The sequence below is a fragment of the Zalophus californianus genome, chromosome 4 (assembly GCF_009762305.2).
Source record: "Zalophus californianus isolate mZalCal1 chromosome 4, mZalCal1.pri.v2, whole genome shotgun sequence".
Taxonomy (NCBI): Eukaryota; Metazoa; Chordata; class Mammalia; order Carnivora; family Otariidae; genus Zalophus; species Zalophus californianus.
Window position 1 is genome coordinate 50,541,390 of NC_045598.1, and position 16,783 is coordinate 50,558,172.

At 38.5% G+C, this 16,783-nt stretch overlaps 1 protein-coding gene across 7 annotated transcripts in view; it reads left to right on the forward strand.

Annotated features, from left to right (window-relative positions):
• PATJ (PATJ crumbs cell polarity complex component) overlaps positions 1–16,783 on the forward strand; it is a 349,292-nt gene that overhangs the window by 214,953 nt on the left and 117,556 nt on the right. For all 7 annotated transcript variants that reach the window (XM_027607398.1, XM_027607438.1, XM_027607423.1 and 4 more), the window contains one exon: positions 6,885–6,976. In XM_027607398.1, coding sequence (XP_027463199.1) covers positions 6,885–6,976 — 92 coding nt within the window. The remainder of the gene's footprint in view (positions 1–6,884; positions 6,977–16,783) is intronic.

Genomic DNA, 16,783 nt, shown 5'->3' on the forward strand with positions numbered 1-16,783 from the left:
AAATCCTTCTACTTTAATAAAAGTACGAGCAGAAGTGGTGTTGTTGAGTATTGTATTATTAACATGATATTCAAACCTCAGGCAAATCTGTTGCTTGAACTAAATTTTAATTTTTGTATAATTAAGATCTCTAATCCTAGCTTAAGTTAATTAACTTTTGACTTCCAATTTGGTAAGTTTTTTGAATAGATTTAATTGAGTTGCTCTCCAGCATAAATTTATATTCATGTTCAGTTGAACTATGGAAAATTGAGTGATATTTTTGAATAATTAATTTTATTGAAACAAATCTCATTAAAGACCTCTTAAGTGAAAGTTTATGTAGTATAACAAAACGATTTACATCCATTTACTTTTGCTGAATCTTGCTGTATTAACCCTAATTCTACAAACTATAAAATAATGCAACTAATTATCCTATCTTTGGTACCTAAATATAAAGGGTTTACCTCAAAATAGTGTTTTCTGGATTTTTTTCCTCCCACTACAGTAGCAGAAACCAACCCATGGAGGGACATACGAATCACATTAAAAAAAAAAACCATTACAATGTGACTTCTGAGTTTTATAGAAAGAGGCTTATCATTTGAGGCTATTGTCTTCATTATCTAGACCTGCTATTATTTGTCTCTGAATGATACCTCATTGAACTAGAAATTCAGAACCTAGGAAAAGGTGAGCTAATTTACCTGTGATAAAATACTAGTGTCTTTCTGGGGCCAGGAATCGCTGAGCTGAGATCAAAGTTACTGACCATGTGGAGGATCTCAGAAAACCCTTTTTGTCAGTATTCAGGAGAAGAAGCCAAACACAGATAAGAAAACCAGAGTTGTAGCTCAAGAGCATAGAATGCTCCTTTGGACAGAAAGCCTTTTTCCTTTGTCTTTTTCTCCTTTCTTTTCCTTCTGAATGCCACGGATAAGTTACCAAGTGTCGGAGAGAGCATAAGATTTAGGAGATAGGGAGAGGGATGTCACTTGAATATATAAGTTCATATTTAGAAATACTGGTGGAGATACTGTATGAGTGGAGACTTTTTGGTGGCCAAGAACAGAAATTAGGTCAAGGTAATTTTAACCAAAAAAGGGATAATTTACTGTAGTAGTGTGGGTGTCCCTCCCAGAGCTCGGAGCTCAGGTTGCCTGGGAGCCTCAGGAATTCCTGCGCCTTCATCCACGTGGTGGAATATGGCCACCTCACAGAAGCTCAGAGAAGATGTAGAGAATTGTTATGAGTTTCTCTCAACATGCATAAGCTGGACTGTCCCAGAGGAAGTAGAGATATATGGTTATCCTTGAATAGAAGAGTTGTAGAGCTCAGATTTTAAGATGATAGATAATTTAGGTGTAATGGGAACACCCAGTCAGAACTAAGGATAGTTCTTCCCACTAATAAGAATACTGTCAAAAATAAGGACATACCTAAGTAATTTATTATTATTTTTATATATCATTGAGTCACCTCTGAAGGGAGAAACTTTGGGAAAGCCACTTTTCTGCTTCTCAGTTTCCTGGAAGTAAATAGAAAATGATGATGTTTTTCTAATTTCTAGATAATCTGAATGATCACTCATATTCTATAAGGATGGGAGCAGTGTTTGCCCCAAAATGAAATATTTTAATTGTTTTCCCTTGGCATGAGTCAGAAAAAAATTAAAATGGTGATCAATCTAATAAAAAAAGTAATAGGTGTCTATTATTATTATTCACATTGTAGTTTGCACAAAGAGAAAAGTACAGTCTTAAGGGATTCCACGTTGGATTTAGGACTTGAGAAGCCTAGCAGTCAACTATGGGGCATTTCCTCTTTGCATTGTGGTAAAATGCTTTGATTCTGACTTGCGTATCTCAGAGTTCTAGGACCTAAGATAGTAGGTCACCATCATCCTCCTGTTTACACTCAAGAGTTCATTTAACAGACATCTTTATAAAGATGACTTTCAAAATCATCTGATTTTTATGTGCACCATACAGATGGGACCTCTAGGTGTGCCTTAGGATTATGAGCTTTTAAACAAATAGCTAAATCACCGAGAGCAAATTGCTTAAACTCTTGGAATTTCATAATACCCTAGTTGCTCTGAGATTTAGATGAGATACTGTGGGGCGCCTGGGTGGCTCAGTTGATTAAGCGGCTGCCTTCAGCTCAGGTCATGATCCCAGGGTCCTGGGATCGAGCCCCATGTCAGGCTCCCTGCTCAGTGGAGAGTCTGCTTCCTCTCCCTCTGCCTGCCTTTCTGCCTACTTGTGCTCTCTCTCTCTCTCTATCTCACTGTCAAATAAATAAATAAAATCTTTAAAAAAATAAAAATAAAAGATACTGTGCCTAAAGAGCTTAGCATAATGTTCGGCACAGAGCAAGCACTGGAAAATGGTAGCTATCGTTAATTAGAATTAACCTGAAGGACTTGCAGGAGGTGTAGAGTGCTTTCTTTATTGCCCATGCTATACTTAGAGGATGTCCTACATCTGGTGGTTAAAGAATAGTGCCCTCAGAGAACAGCAGCTTCTCAGAAATAGAAGAAGTGACAGTCTAAAGTTAATTGTGTGTAAAATACATCATATTCTTTTTAATTACCTACTGAATTTTCTCTGGAGTGTGTTTCCTTTAGTGATGAAGAAATAGAAAAACTGCTTATGCAGTTGGAAGCTATATGTACCTTTCATTGAAATGGTGAAATTATTTTATATTAAGTAAGAGCTACAAAAACACAAAAGAGATCTTACTGTCTTGGAACTCAGAGGCTGTGAATGTTTTCTTTATGAGGTCAGAAGAGAGGCTTTGTCTTAGATTTTTTTAATCCCCAGATCTGCATTTTCCTTTCTGATTGACTCCAGTAACATCAGGTTTCCCTCTCTCGAGTTTCTTGTTGTGTTCCCAGTCTCGCACTGCATACAGCATTTCTCCAGAGGCCTCCAAGCACTGGCGGGAGCAGCTACCATCCCCGTAAATGGCACGGTTGTTGGCACTGGAAAAAACATCCACAGCAAGCAAGCTCTTCTACCTTTCTATAGCCAGAGCCCCAGAGTATTCACAAACAGCACCAGGAAGGCCTAACTGTAGATTTACTCTTAGATAAATTAAAATTAATGACCCGCTTTCTTCATTTGGGCTGTAATTTTCCCCTCTTAGAATAGTAGGACCATACATTTTATTCTATCCAAATGGAAGATCACAGCTGAAAAGCAGGCCTATCCATAAACTTGAAACAGCTGAATTTTCTGTATATTCAAGCTTTTGCTAATAAAAACGACCTTAAAAAGGAAACACGTCAGTCCCTTTGAAGGCTGGAGCCCACCTCAGAGAAAGCTGACTAGGGGTTGATGAAGCACCGCTTCCGTTCGGGGCTCTGCGATCCAATACATCCTCCCGAGCACCGCTGTGAGCAAGCTTCGCAGGGCAGACTAGCGAGTACCTGGTGGGGGACCCAGTGCCTGCCCTTAGGAAGTTGAGCTCAGTTCAGTAAATGCCCTGTGCCTGCACCGATGCTCACCACCTAACAGGGATTGACTATACCACGTAAGGTGAGCTGTAAGTGCAATAGGAGAACATTTTTAAATCCAGTGCCACAGAATTCAAAGACAGGAAGATTTGATAGCTCTGCTTTCTGAAAGCATCGGTCAGACACAGTGGGGAAGACATGCGCCAATAATTACCTGAACGCTAGACATTGAATCAGGCATATTCCACATGTCATCTCATTTTAAAATTGTGATTTAAAGTTCCTTATTTATGTAGCGCCTGGGTGGCTTCAGTCGGTTAAGCAGCTCAGGTCATAATCCCAGAGTCCTGGGATCGAGTCCCGCATCGCTTGTGCTCTCTGTCTCTCAAATAAATAAATGAAATTTTAAAAAAAAATCTTAAATAAAATAAAATTGTGATTTAAAGTTCCTTATTTATGAGGCGCCTAGGTGGCTCAGTCAGTTAGGCATCTGCCTTCAGCTCAGGTCATGATCTCAGGGTCCTGGGATCAGGCCTGTGTCAGGCTCCCCACTCAGTGGGGAGTCTGCTTCTCCCTCTGCCTCTGCCCTTCCCCACGGTTCATACTCTCTGTCAAATAAATGAAAATAAAATAAATAAATAAAACAAAGTTCCTCATTTATTATAAATGAAAGAGATTGAGAAATATGGTTTGCAAAACAAAGTGATCATGACAGACATACTATTTTATAACTAGGTTTTTGCTGCTTAGTACATTTGGACATTTTGTATGTCATTAAGTACTCTTTTTCACACTGCTCTTAATAATTACGTGACTTATTTAACTATTTTTTGCCTTATAACTAAGGTAAGAAGATATAAATATGAGACAAATAAAACCATGAAAGTATTAGGAGAAAATATAATTTAAAGGGTGGGCACTTCAAAAATATATATTTATATATATAAAGGGCAGTGAAATTGAGAGGAAGATACAGAGATTTCCCATATGTTCCTTTTAGATTACCAACATCCCCCTCCAGAGTGGTATGTTTGTTACAGTTGGTGCACTGACACATCATCATCACCCAAGTCCATAGCTTATATCGGGGTTCCCTCTTGGTGGTGTACATTCTGTGGTATCAGACAGATGTATAATGGCACGGGTACATCATTGTGGTATTCATCCAGAGGGCGGGCACATCTTTAAATATATGATATTAGGGGAGCACCTGGGTGGCTCAGTTGGTTAAGTGACTGCCTTCGGCTCAGGTCATGATCCTGGAGTCCTGGGATCGAGTCCCATATCGGGCTCCCTGCTCAGCGGGGAGTCTGCTTCTCCCCCTGACCCTCTTCCCTCTTGTGCTCTCTGTCTCTCATTCTCTCTCTCTCAAATAAATAAATAAAATCTTTAATAAATAAATAAATAAATAAATAAATAAATAAATGATATTAGGGGCACCTGGGTGGCTCAGTCAGGCAGCTGCCTTCCGCTGGGGTCATGATCCCAGGGTCCTGGGGTCAAGTCCCACGTTGGGTTCCCTGCTGAGCAGGGAGCCTGCTTCTCCTTCTGCCTCTCCCACGCCCCCTGCTTGTGCTGTCTCTCTGTCAAATAAATAAATAAAATCTTTTAAAAAAAATAAACACATGATATTAAAAAGGTACAAGCCTTAACAGAAAAGATGAGTAATTTTGAACATCCCCAAATTAAAAATTCTTTATGTATTAGAATTATTATAAATAAAATTTAAAGGCACTATCATGTAATTCTCACAACAGTTTTATGAAGTAGGTGCCCAGATTCCTTTTCAAGAAGAGAAAACTTAAGGGCGCCTGGGTGGCTCATTCAGTTGAGCACCGACTCTTGGTTTCAGCTCAGGTCATGACCTCCTGGGATGGAGCCCTATATGAGGCTCCGCGCTCAGCATGGAGTCTGCTTGAGGGATTCTCTCCCTTCTTCCTTCTGCCCCTCCCCACCATACTCATGCATGCATGCGCACTTTCTCTCCCTCTCTCAAATAAAGAAATACATCTTAAAGAGAGAGAAAACTGAGGCACAGAGAAATAGTGTGGCGATAGTGGGTTTCTGGGAGGTTGACTATCTTGGTGAATACAAAAGCTGGTAGAATGAGGGGCATAGTGAGGAGGTGGTTCCAGTTTAATCTCTGCAGCAGGCTTTGAGGTGCATACCCGCTTTACCCCGTCAAGATGATGGATGAGCTTCATTTCAGACAACTCCATCCTTTGAAGTATTCATTTCCATACAATTTTCATTATGATGGCTATGACAAAAATCTTTTCCGGGTGTATCTTCAAACACAAAATTTCAGAGACATCAAGGACAGACAAATGCAAAGTACAAAAAGTGGAAATCCCTTTTTACTATTCCTTACATAGTGTACTATACTATTCCTTAAACAGTAGAAAATTTCAAGGCCTCAGTTACATTGGGACAGTATAGATCATTAACTACTACTTATTAAAGAGACAGGAGGAGAAAAGCCAAAACTGTGTGAGCTATTATCAGTTGGATGAAATAAAAGATTGATTATAGCATAGTTTTTCAGTGGAAAAATCTGAAGTAAAAAAATTTAGAGTGTAAATGTTTTTAGATCATATTTAGGTGAATTCAATCAAGTTAAAAATCCCACCACATCGGGCGCCTGGGTGGCTCAGTTGGTTAAGCAACTGCTTTCGGCTCAGGTCATGATCCTGGAGTCCTGGGATCGAGTCCCACATCGGGCTTCCTGCTCAGCAGGGAGTCTGCTTCTCCCTCTGACCCTCTTCCCTCTCATGCGTGCTCTCTATCTCTCATTCTCTCTCTCTCAAATAAATAAATAAAATCTTTAAAAAAAAATCCCACCTCATCTTGGATAAGAGCAGATGGCTCATTGATTGTGTATAGTAAAATGTTTCTCTGCAATTGATCTAAAATTTGATTTAAAATGGGTATATAATATTTACCTCCTCTGGAGTAACAAAATTTATGCTATGTAATAACATTGACACATTTTCAGACTCATGTTTAATGGGCCTTCCAGAACTCGTGAATACCACAGCTTGGTCTGTTTTCTACATCTTTTAGAAATCTGGAAAAGCGGTAGGAAATATATCTGCCATAAAGTTTTTGTACTTACTCAACTATTGCCCTCTTAAAGTTTAGCAGAAGAGTCAAGGACTGTATATTCTTTATTAACTGCATTCAAAACTGAATTTAAGAGATGTTAATAGCTGTTTAGAATTAGTATTTGAATACTAATAATTTGAATAGTCTACAAAGACTATTAAGATTTTTAGCATTATAGAGTTCTACACGGACCCACTTAAAAATGAATGGACTTCATTGTTTAATTCCAAGTATATACCCATCGATTTGCATGAATGTACAAATAAATACATGTATATTTTTATACAAAGTATACACATTGCATTTTTACAAGTGCATTTTATTTTTTCCCAAATAGATAAACAATCAGATCCTGTATGGAAGAAGTCACCAAAATGCGTCTGCCATTATTAAGACCGCCCCGTCAAAGGTCAAGCTGGTTTTCATCAGGTAAAGATAGATACATATCTGTTTTTTTAAAATCTAAGATCCCTTCTGAAGATGATATTATTTTGTAAGACTATGTTATCTTTGGTTTGTCTAACAAAATCACTGTATCCTAAAAATACCTTTTCCTTTTTTTAACTGTCACTTTAAGGGAAGTATAGATTGTTTCAATTATGAGGTTTTCTTGTTATTTACATTTCATATGATGGACTTAGGGGTTGAGGCTAGTATTTGTATTCAGTTTTTTAAATTTCTTCCCTTCCTGGACTGATCATCCCCTCAATAGAACCTTCTAGCTTCCCTTCCTCCTGTCACCACCATGTGGTATATTTGCTGACTCATTAATATCTTCATCAAGGAATAAGCAGGAAAACAGAACCCAGGAACATTTTAGGAACTTCATAGTAAGAGTGCTGGTGAGAAATCCAGAGGGGAGCAGATGTGAGCTTTGCTGTCTAGAGTCCTGTGGTATGTTTGGGGTTCCACTTTTTCCCTTACCCTCCCTGCTACCTGACTGCATCCTTTTGGTATAAGTAAGTCAGAACTGGGAATTCCCATTGGTGGTAGCTATTGTTGCCTCATCAGCAATGGGATGTTTGATTCCTTTTGTTGGACTGAAGTGACTGATGAATCTGAATTATCACTAAGTGATATAACTGACCCTGTATATTAATGGTCACTCTGTTTCTTTTCCTTCTAAGTCTCAGGTATCAGCTGTAAAATGAGAATAATAAAGCATCTACCTCATTCATTGTGATAGGTCAAAAATTTGAAATGTTGAACACACTCTCACATAAAGGCTAAAAGAGTGTTGGCTGGTATTTTGTGACAGTGATGATCATTCTTCTTCCTACTGTTACTAAGACCTATCCATTCCCAGGGACCCCTGGGATTCAGGGTAGTTTTATTCCCAAATATGGGCACTAATGTAGGTGATTGACATACCTTTTCCCATGCCATCACTTCAGCTACAGGGCGTTGTTGCTGCTTTGCTCCTAAAGAAATCCTACATTAGTAGCCTCTTCTCCCACTCGGTGGCACTTCCTGGATTTCCAGCGTTTTTTTCTTGTTTCCAAAGGGAGAATCCTTTCTCCGTCTTCTGTATCTTTGTGTGTTAAGTCAAGCTCCTCTGGCTCGCTCACCTTGAGGTCCTCTGGCTCACCTACCTTGAAGTCCTCTGTTAGGCACCAATCTCCTTTTCGTGTTTTTCTGCCCTTCCTGTCGCCAGAAGTTACGAAATTAGAGTTAGATGCTGAAAACATGAACAAACTTGAGGAAAGGTCAACCACTCAAAGCGATGAAGGTGTCCATCGACAGAAATGCATGCCGGCTTGAATGCTTTGCAGAGAGTCATGTGAGGGTTCCATGAGCAGGCGCCCACAGCACTCAACCAGTATCTGTGCTTCATGCTCAGCATGTGGGGGCAACTGCTGCAGGTGCTGTCCTTGATGTTGCTGTCACCTCTTCACCCATACAGGGTCATCCCAATTTAAAGAGCAAAAAGAAAATTGAATGGGACCCAAAGGAAACCATTAACGCAATTAAGTAATTGGGAAATAGAACCCTCCTCATTCAAGAAGGAAAGGTTACATGATTTGAAATTATTTAGAATAGAGAAGAGAAAGCTGAGGAGAATTTTAATAATAGTAATGAAGCCCCATTAATTTAGTGTCTGATGATTTCAATTTTGATCATTCAGAGGAGATCAGAATCAAGGAAATAATTTGTTCAGTAAATTAATAGTGTAAGTATGATTGAGGATGCCACAGAATATGTATTTACTGGAAGGGATTTTAAGCATAGAAGTATCAATGTACATTCAAACTATGTAATCGAATTATGAACCTTTCTTGCATGGTCATTAAATTGTAGTGCCTAAACACATAGTTGGCATTCAGAAAGCTTTATTGAATAAATTTCCTTTCAACTCCTTCTAAGCAATTCCAGATTATTTATTCTCCAAAGGCAACAATCATAGTAAGTTAGTTTGATTTATTTTGTGTACTTAAAGATACATAGAAAAAAATACATATAGATAAAAAGTAATTCATTATTTTACAAAATTTCTCATACGTAAGTCCCTCTCCTCAGTACTTTCCCAAATCTAAGTTGGGAAAAGTTTCTCTAGCTTCCTTTGTATGGAGAAAAAGAGATGTAGGTGTGATTTTTGAATAGTCTCTTGTCATCCACTTTGAGACTGTAAAGGAAAACGAGTTTAAATTGAATCAAGACAGATTTACGCACTGCTAACAACCTTTTGTTTGATTCAGTAGATATGTATCTGGTAATTTGTGTGCCAACATTTTATTAATGCTTCAGTTTCCATAAGGGAAGGAACTACTCATCTGACTGAGAGCCTGAGAGCTCTTACCTAAGTGACACATTCTTTTCTAAGCAAGCCTGAGATCCACCCTATCTCATGAAACCTGGCTCTAGAATACCCCAAGTGTGTGAGCTTGTTCAGTTTCCTGACTGCAGTATGCGGGTAATATAGCTGTCTCAGGGTGCCTGGGTGGCTCAGTCAGTTAAGCGGTCAGCTCTTGATTTCAGCTCAAGTCGAGATCTTAGGGTCCTGGGATCAATCCCCACGTCGGGCTCTGAGCTCAGTGGGGGGTCTGCTTGAGGATTCTCTCTCTCCCTCTGCCCCTCCCACTGCTCACGTGCTCACTCGCTCTCAAATGAATAAATCTTTTCTTTTTTAAAAAAGTCAAGTGTTTAAATATATATATATAGCTGTCTCATAGATTGTCTAATGTCTTACTATGTATGAATTGCCTGGTGATGTGGGCTCAGCAATGTTTGCGCTGTGGTGATGAAGATGATGATGATGGTGGCAGGAAAAGGGAGGGAGAGGGAGAAAGGAGGTAAAAGAAGTTAGGGAGAAGGAAAGAGGAGGGAAAAGATGAACCATTCCTTCATATAGATTTTGTCTCATTCCAGAATCTTGAATATTTTTTTTTGATGAACCATTCCTTCATATAGATTTTGTCTCATTCCAGAATCTTGAATATTTTTTTTGATGAACCATTCCTTCATATAGATTTTGTCTCATTCCAGAATCTTGAATATTTTTTTTGATGAACCATTCCTTCATATAGATTTTGTCTCATTCCAGAATCTTGAATATTTTTTTTTGATGAACCATTCCTTCATATAGATTTTGTCTCATTCCAGAATCTTGAATATTTTTTTTGATGAACCATTCCTTCATATAGATTTTGTCTCATTCCAGAATCTTGAATATTTTTTTTGATGAACCATTCCTTCATATAGATTTTGTCTCATTCCAGAATCTTGAATATTTTTTTTGATGAACCATTCCTTCATATAGATTTTGTCTCATTCCAGAATCTTGAATATTTTTTTTGATGAACCATTCCTTCATATAGATTTTGTCTCATTCCAGAATCTTGAATATTTTTTTTGATGAACCATTCCTTCATATAGATTTTGTCTCATTCCAGAATCTTGAATATTTTTTTTGATGAACCATTCCTTCATATAGATTTTGTCTCATTCCAGAATCTTGAATATTTTTTTTTGATGAACCATTCCTTCATATAGATTTTGTCTCATTCCAGAATCTTGAATATTTTTTTTTGATGAACCATTCCTTCATATAGATTTTGTCTCATTCCAGAATCTTGAATATTTTTTTTGATGAACCATTCCTTCATATAGATTTTGTCTCATTCCAGAATCTTGAATATTTTTTTTTGATGAACCATTCCTTCATATAGATTTTGTCTCATTCCAGAATCTTGAATATTTTTTTTTGATGAACCATTCCGTCATATAGAGTTTGTCTCATTCCAGAATCTTGAATATTTTTTTTGATGAACCATTCCTTCATATAGATTTTGTCTCATTCCAGAATCTTGAATATTTTTTTTTGATGAACCATTCCTTCATATAGATTTTGTCTCATTCCAGAATCTTGAATATTTTTTTTGATGAACCATTCCTTCATATAGATTTTGTCTCATTCCAGAATCTTGAATATTTTTTTTTGATGAACCATTCCTTCATATAGATTTTGTCTCATTCCAGAATCTTGAATATTTTTTTTGATGAACCATTCCTTCATATAGATTTTGTCTCATTCCAGAATCTTGAATATTTTTTTTAAGTGAAGCACATTCACAGTTTAAGAATTTTAATTAACATCATAATGATTAAACACTAGAAGAGATAGAACACTGGATATTGTATATAAGTGATAAATCCCTGAATTCTCCTGAAACCAATATTGCACTGTATGTTAACTAACTAGAATTTAAATAAAAATTTTTAAAAATCACTATAAGAGATAGCTACAGATACTGTATAAAACCATTTCCAATAAATGTTAGAATAAGAGACATGGGCATAGCCTGCCTAAAACATGTCTTTTAGTTCTGTGTCCAGCACTGCTTCTCCCCCTCCTCCCTTTTTTTCTTTTAAAGCTCTACACCCCACATGCGGCTTGAGCTCAGGGCCCGGACAGCCCAAGAGCTGCATGCTCCACCAACTGAGCCAGACAGGCACCCCTCCTCCTCCTCCTTTTAAATGATGACCTGATACTCTTAACGAGAAGCAGAATACCATTTAATGAAAGAATGTATAAAGAGAAATCTAATTAATGTGAATTAATCCCCATGTCAGTAAAATATATTATAATTTTACTGGGGTGAGTAACATCAAATAGTGTCCGAATTTAAAATACTTAAGGAAATCAAAAAAAGAAAATATGCTCCTCTGCTTTGTACATCACCAGTGGGTTATAGTGGGAGATTGGTGACCTATTTATGTGTAGTAACCTGTGCATTTTATGTATTTTATTTTATTTTTTAAAGATTCCACTTACTTGACAGAGGGAGAGAGCACAAGCAGGGTGAATGGCAGGCAGAGGGAGAGAGAGAAGCAGGCTTTCCGCTGAGCAGGGAGCCCAAAGCAGGGCTCCATCCCAGGACCCTGAGATCATGACCTGAGCCGAAGGCAGACACTTAACCAACCGAGCCACCCAGGCGCCCGTAACCTGTGCTTTTAGGTGCTGTCCAACATATCATCCTCTCTCCTTCAGGCTGATTATCTAGTTCATCACTCTTTTAGATACACCTCTGCCTATAGGTTACCTCTTTCAGACTATTGGTATGAGAACCCTAGTTGTGCCTATTTTGGATCCAAATCCTAAAGCAGTTAGATATTGGTTTGCTATCAGGTTTCAGGAAGTTAACACTTAAATCATCTCAGCATAGCAGGTGCAATTACACTTTTCTTTTAAGCTGCATAACTTAAGCTGTATAATGTTACTTTAAACAGTGATGTCTAGAAATTGTTTCTTTATAGTTAGTGCTTCTATTTGCTGATACTTCCTTCCTTAGTTGAAATTATTGATTCTCTGTGCATTTCCATCATAGAGATATTGTTGGCTTCTATACCGCAGCAGCTCTTTTCCAGATTTATTGACAATCGAGATAAAAATGGGAACTGGCCACAGATTTGGCAGTATGATTAGCAGTAATCACAGAAAGCTGTTAAAATGTGCTGCAGGCAACATTTTAATTAACGGGGTCCTTTAGTCTATAGTAGTGTACATTTGTGTGATCACGTCCTTGTCATATTCTTTTAACACTTGTATTTATTCATATACTAACTGATCTGTAATTCACAGGAGGTATGTGAGTCATCAGTGAAAATTAGCAGGTTGCTGCTATGTATACATAACTTACATAATCACTTTTTCCTCCCCCTTTGTCCCCACATTAGATTTTGGACAATCCGGTAATCACATACTTGTGTCTATAGCACGTCTGGACTTTGGCATACTAAATTATTCTACAGTGGATAATCCAGGTGTATTTTACAATCTTGAGTTCTTACTACGTAGCACACATTCAATTCTGTGGATTTTCCCATTCAACATTATCCCCGCTACACAAGCACTATAATTTTAGGTACAGGAGGAGAGCTATATTAATACAGGAAAGAACGAATTGCTGTGTTTGGCAGTGCAGGGATCCAAGGAGATTAATGATCTTGCCTGCAGCTCTTGTCATACCTTCCCCCACTATTGAAAATTAAATGTCATGTAGAACAACTCACTCTCCATTACTTAATTACATGTGGAAAATGTGTACTGTATAAAAACTCCTGGGGTAGAGGAGGCCAAGTGAAACTGAACCCCATGGAAAGATTTAGTGCTGGCTGTCAAGCCCTACTGAGTCAAAGTGGACTCACCATGGGAGGCACCATACAGTATCGATTGAACATATGTCTTGTTTTGTAATTAAAAATATAGCGTGGCCTGTTATCCTCTGGCCATATCCCTAAAAGATGATATTGACTTGAAATTAATGTGAATGTCAGAGTCATCTGTGGGAGAAGTCCATCTGAAGAAGCAAATTGAATGCCTGTTTTAAATTCCTTATTGTGTTCCAATTCTTTCTATCTAAATAAAGAGGGAAAAAAGATTGTGGGAATAAACATGAGTTTTACTTCCATAAAGAACTATTCATGCATTTATTCAACAAGTATTTGCTGAGTGCCTACTTGTGCTGGAGCTGTGGAGTCAGTGATACAAAGAACACAAGCTGTACCTTGAAGGAGGAGGCAGAGAATAAGCAGTCTGGTACCTCATCCAGGGATAAAGGTGCTATAATACTTCAAGAACATATGGGAGACACAATTAACATAATCTTTGGAGCCTTGGGGAAGGTATTACAGAGAAAGATGCTGGATGGAGCTCAGACCTGAAGGCTAATTAAACAAAATTGTAGTATGTACAGAAACCCAGAAGTTTCTGAAATTGGATATTATACCCAGTGTATCTGAACATTTACTTCTAGGAGAAAAGCAGTCCTTCTTTAGGAAAGTGTCATTGTAGGGCGCCTGGGTGGCCCAGTCGTTAAGTGTCTGCCTTCAGCTCAGGTCATGATCTCAGGGTCCTGGGATTGAGCCCCACATTGGGCTCCCTGCTCCGCGGGAAGCCTGCTTCTCCCTTTCCCACTCCCCCTGCTTGTGTCCCTCTCTCGCTGTGTCTCTCTCTGTCAAATAAATAAAAATCTTGTTAAAAAAGGTATAAAAATCAAAAAATTTAAAAAAGGAAAATGTCATTGGATGAGTATAGCTGTGTACATTGGCCACTTTGAAATCTGTGAGGAAGCATCCTTCTGACTCTCTTGGGCCATTAAAGAAATTTAAGTGTGCAATACAGTATCATCCATGGGATATATGACATGTTTTGAGGAAGAGGCCTGTCATTAGCATCGAGTTCTTACTAGGAATTACGGGAGAAAGAAAGTTACGCTTTTCAATCTCAGGGCTCTTCTGTTTCTCCGTTTAGTTGGAGCACTTGGTAGACCCATAGGAGTCTCTCAAGTGCTCTGAAATGCTGACTCTTGCTTAATTTCTTCAGTACTTGTCTCCTGTACTATCCATATTAAAGAGTAATTTTATTAATCTTATGTTTGTTAGTAGAATTTATAAGCCTTTTAGTTCCAGGACAAGGTGGAATTGGAGTGTTTTGATCTTTTGTCAAGACATTGGAATTTATGCATCCAAATAAGAAGCATTGTTCCCTTGGACCTACTGTGGTCACCTGGGGAAGCTGTACATTTAATCTATTATGGTTCCATTGTGTCATACATTTCTGGAATCATCTTGAAAGCCTATGGCATATTCTTTTGAATAGCCACAGGAGCCATAAGTTTTCCCTTTTTTGAGGGTAGTTGTAGCTAGTCAATGTGAAGTGACCCCAAACTTTGCAGGATCATTCATGAATCCAGTGCATTCAGTGTATTAGGTAATGTGTTGCTACCAAACTTTCTTGCATGACCTGTAAAATAGCTTAGAAAATCATTTTTATTTCATGGACAGAATTGGTAATTTTTTCTTTGCTACCCCCCTTCCTTAACATAGTACTAGCTTGGGGGAATTAAGACTATATTTGTTTGATTTCTTTTAGCACTCAGAAACACCTATTTGTGTCTGGTTAGAGATGAAGTGGGCAGTTTTTTCTTCATTTTTATTTTTTTGTTTTGTTGGCTGATCAGTATTTATACTCCTATCCTCATAGAATGTCTGTGTCCTTTAAGTAGACCTTCTGCACACACACACACACACACACACACACACACACACACACACAGTGTATGTACTATGGTGGAACAGTAGAAGCAGTACATCTAGATGCCTCTCTCCCTCTGTGGAAGCTGAAGAAGCCATGTATTTCACTGCTGAGATGTGGCCAGGGGTTGGTCATGTGACCTAAGCTTGGGCAATATGATACTTAGCTTAGACTAGGAAGCAAGTAATGTGAGTGATTTTATATGAATGGTGTTTATTCATGAAACCACAGGGCCTTCATCGGAGGTTCCTGCTATGACATCATTCTGTTTTCCTGCTTCCTTGTCCTCTGGAGGTCTCTTAGTTTCTGTATGTTCCAAGTCCAATCATGTTGCCTGCCTGTGTTTTGTGAGATCGCAGTTTACCTTTTGATAAATTCCCATTTGCTTTAGTTGGTCCAAATTCATTTCTCTTGCTTGCTGCCAAAGAATCCTAATGAATGGGAAAGGTGATAAAAGTGAGCTATCTGGGAGCACCTGGATGGCTCAGACGGTTAAGCGTCTGCCTTTGGCTCAGGTCATGATCCCAGCTTGCTTCTCCCTCTCCCTCTGCCTGCCACTCCCCCTGCTTGTACTCTCTCTCTCTCTCTCCCCCTCTCTGTCAAATAAATAAAATCTTAAAAAAAAATGAGCCTCTGAACAAATCATGAACAACCAGAGTAAGATATTTGGTTCCTTTTGCACATTTTCTTATCACCTGTAGGCTTTTAGCCTTGATTCTGAGAAGTTTTTATCCTTCAAACTTTTTTAGCAAGCGCAAGACCCCTGAACAGGTCTCTATTGAGGATCTCCAGTGTGACACATTTCCATTGCCAGACCATTCACTGGCTCTTGAAATGAAGTTGCCATGATTATCTCAGAGGAATTAAGCAGGATTTATCCTGGATTTATACCTGGGATGGGGGGAAGTCACCTTTCCCCAGAATATGGCCTTATGGTGAGGGCTGGAAATCTGAACATTAGGCCTTTGCCAGCCAGAATAAGGAGCAGGTGGCTGAGGGCATCTACTACGTTATCTTTCAGTAAGAACCTCTGTGAGAAACTCAGTTGGCTACATCATCCATCCATGTAGTCCTATGCTCCCCACATCAACCCTTCCACCAACCTGCAGTGCCAAGTATTTCATGAGCCACCTTTTCCTCTGCACAACTGGCAATAATTATTTAGAACTTGCCTGGGGCCCCCTCTGTGAAATGTGGGTCTGGATGCTGAGTTACTCCCAACAGCCCTCATTAGTGGTTGGCATTGTTTGGAATGGCAAGTAAATAAAGTTCATAATTCTATTGTTGGTCATTTATTTCAGATTCAGCATATTGCTATTTTGGTGGTTTCATCCAGCTGGAAATTGAAAAGTATTCAGTCTGTTCATAGAGTTAGAAATATCTCCTGGAATCTTTTCAGAAAGGAGTTTTGCTCCCACTGAAATATAATGACGTCCTTTGTTTTATATGTGACTTCTGGCTCATTTATATCGAACTTTCCTAGCCAAATGTTAATTCAGTGTCGTGTCCCGATTAATATAACAAATGTAGAGTTTATTTTTCCTATCCTCAAGTGTCTTACATCACTATATTTAGTACAATCAGAAAATAATATCTAGGCCTGTTTAGCTGTGTTCATGTGTTCCTCATTTATTCATCACGCTGTGTGTGTGTGTGTGTGTGTGTGTGTGTGTGTGTGTGTGTGTGTTTAAACAATGTGCTAG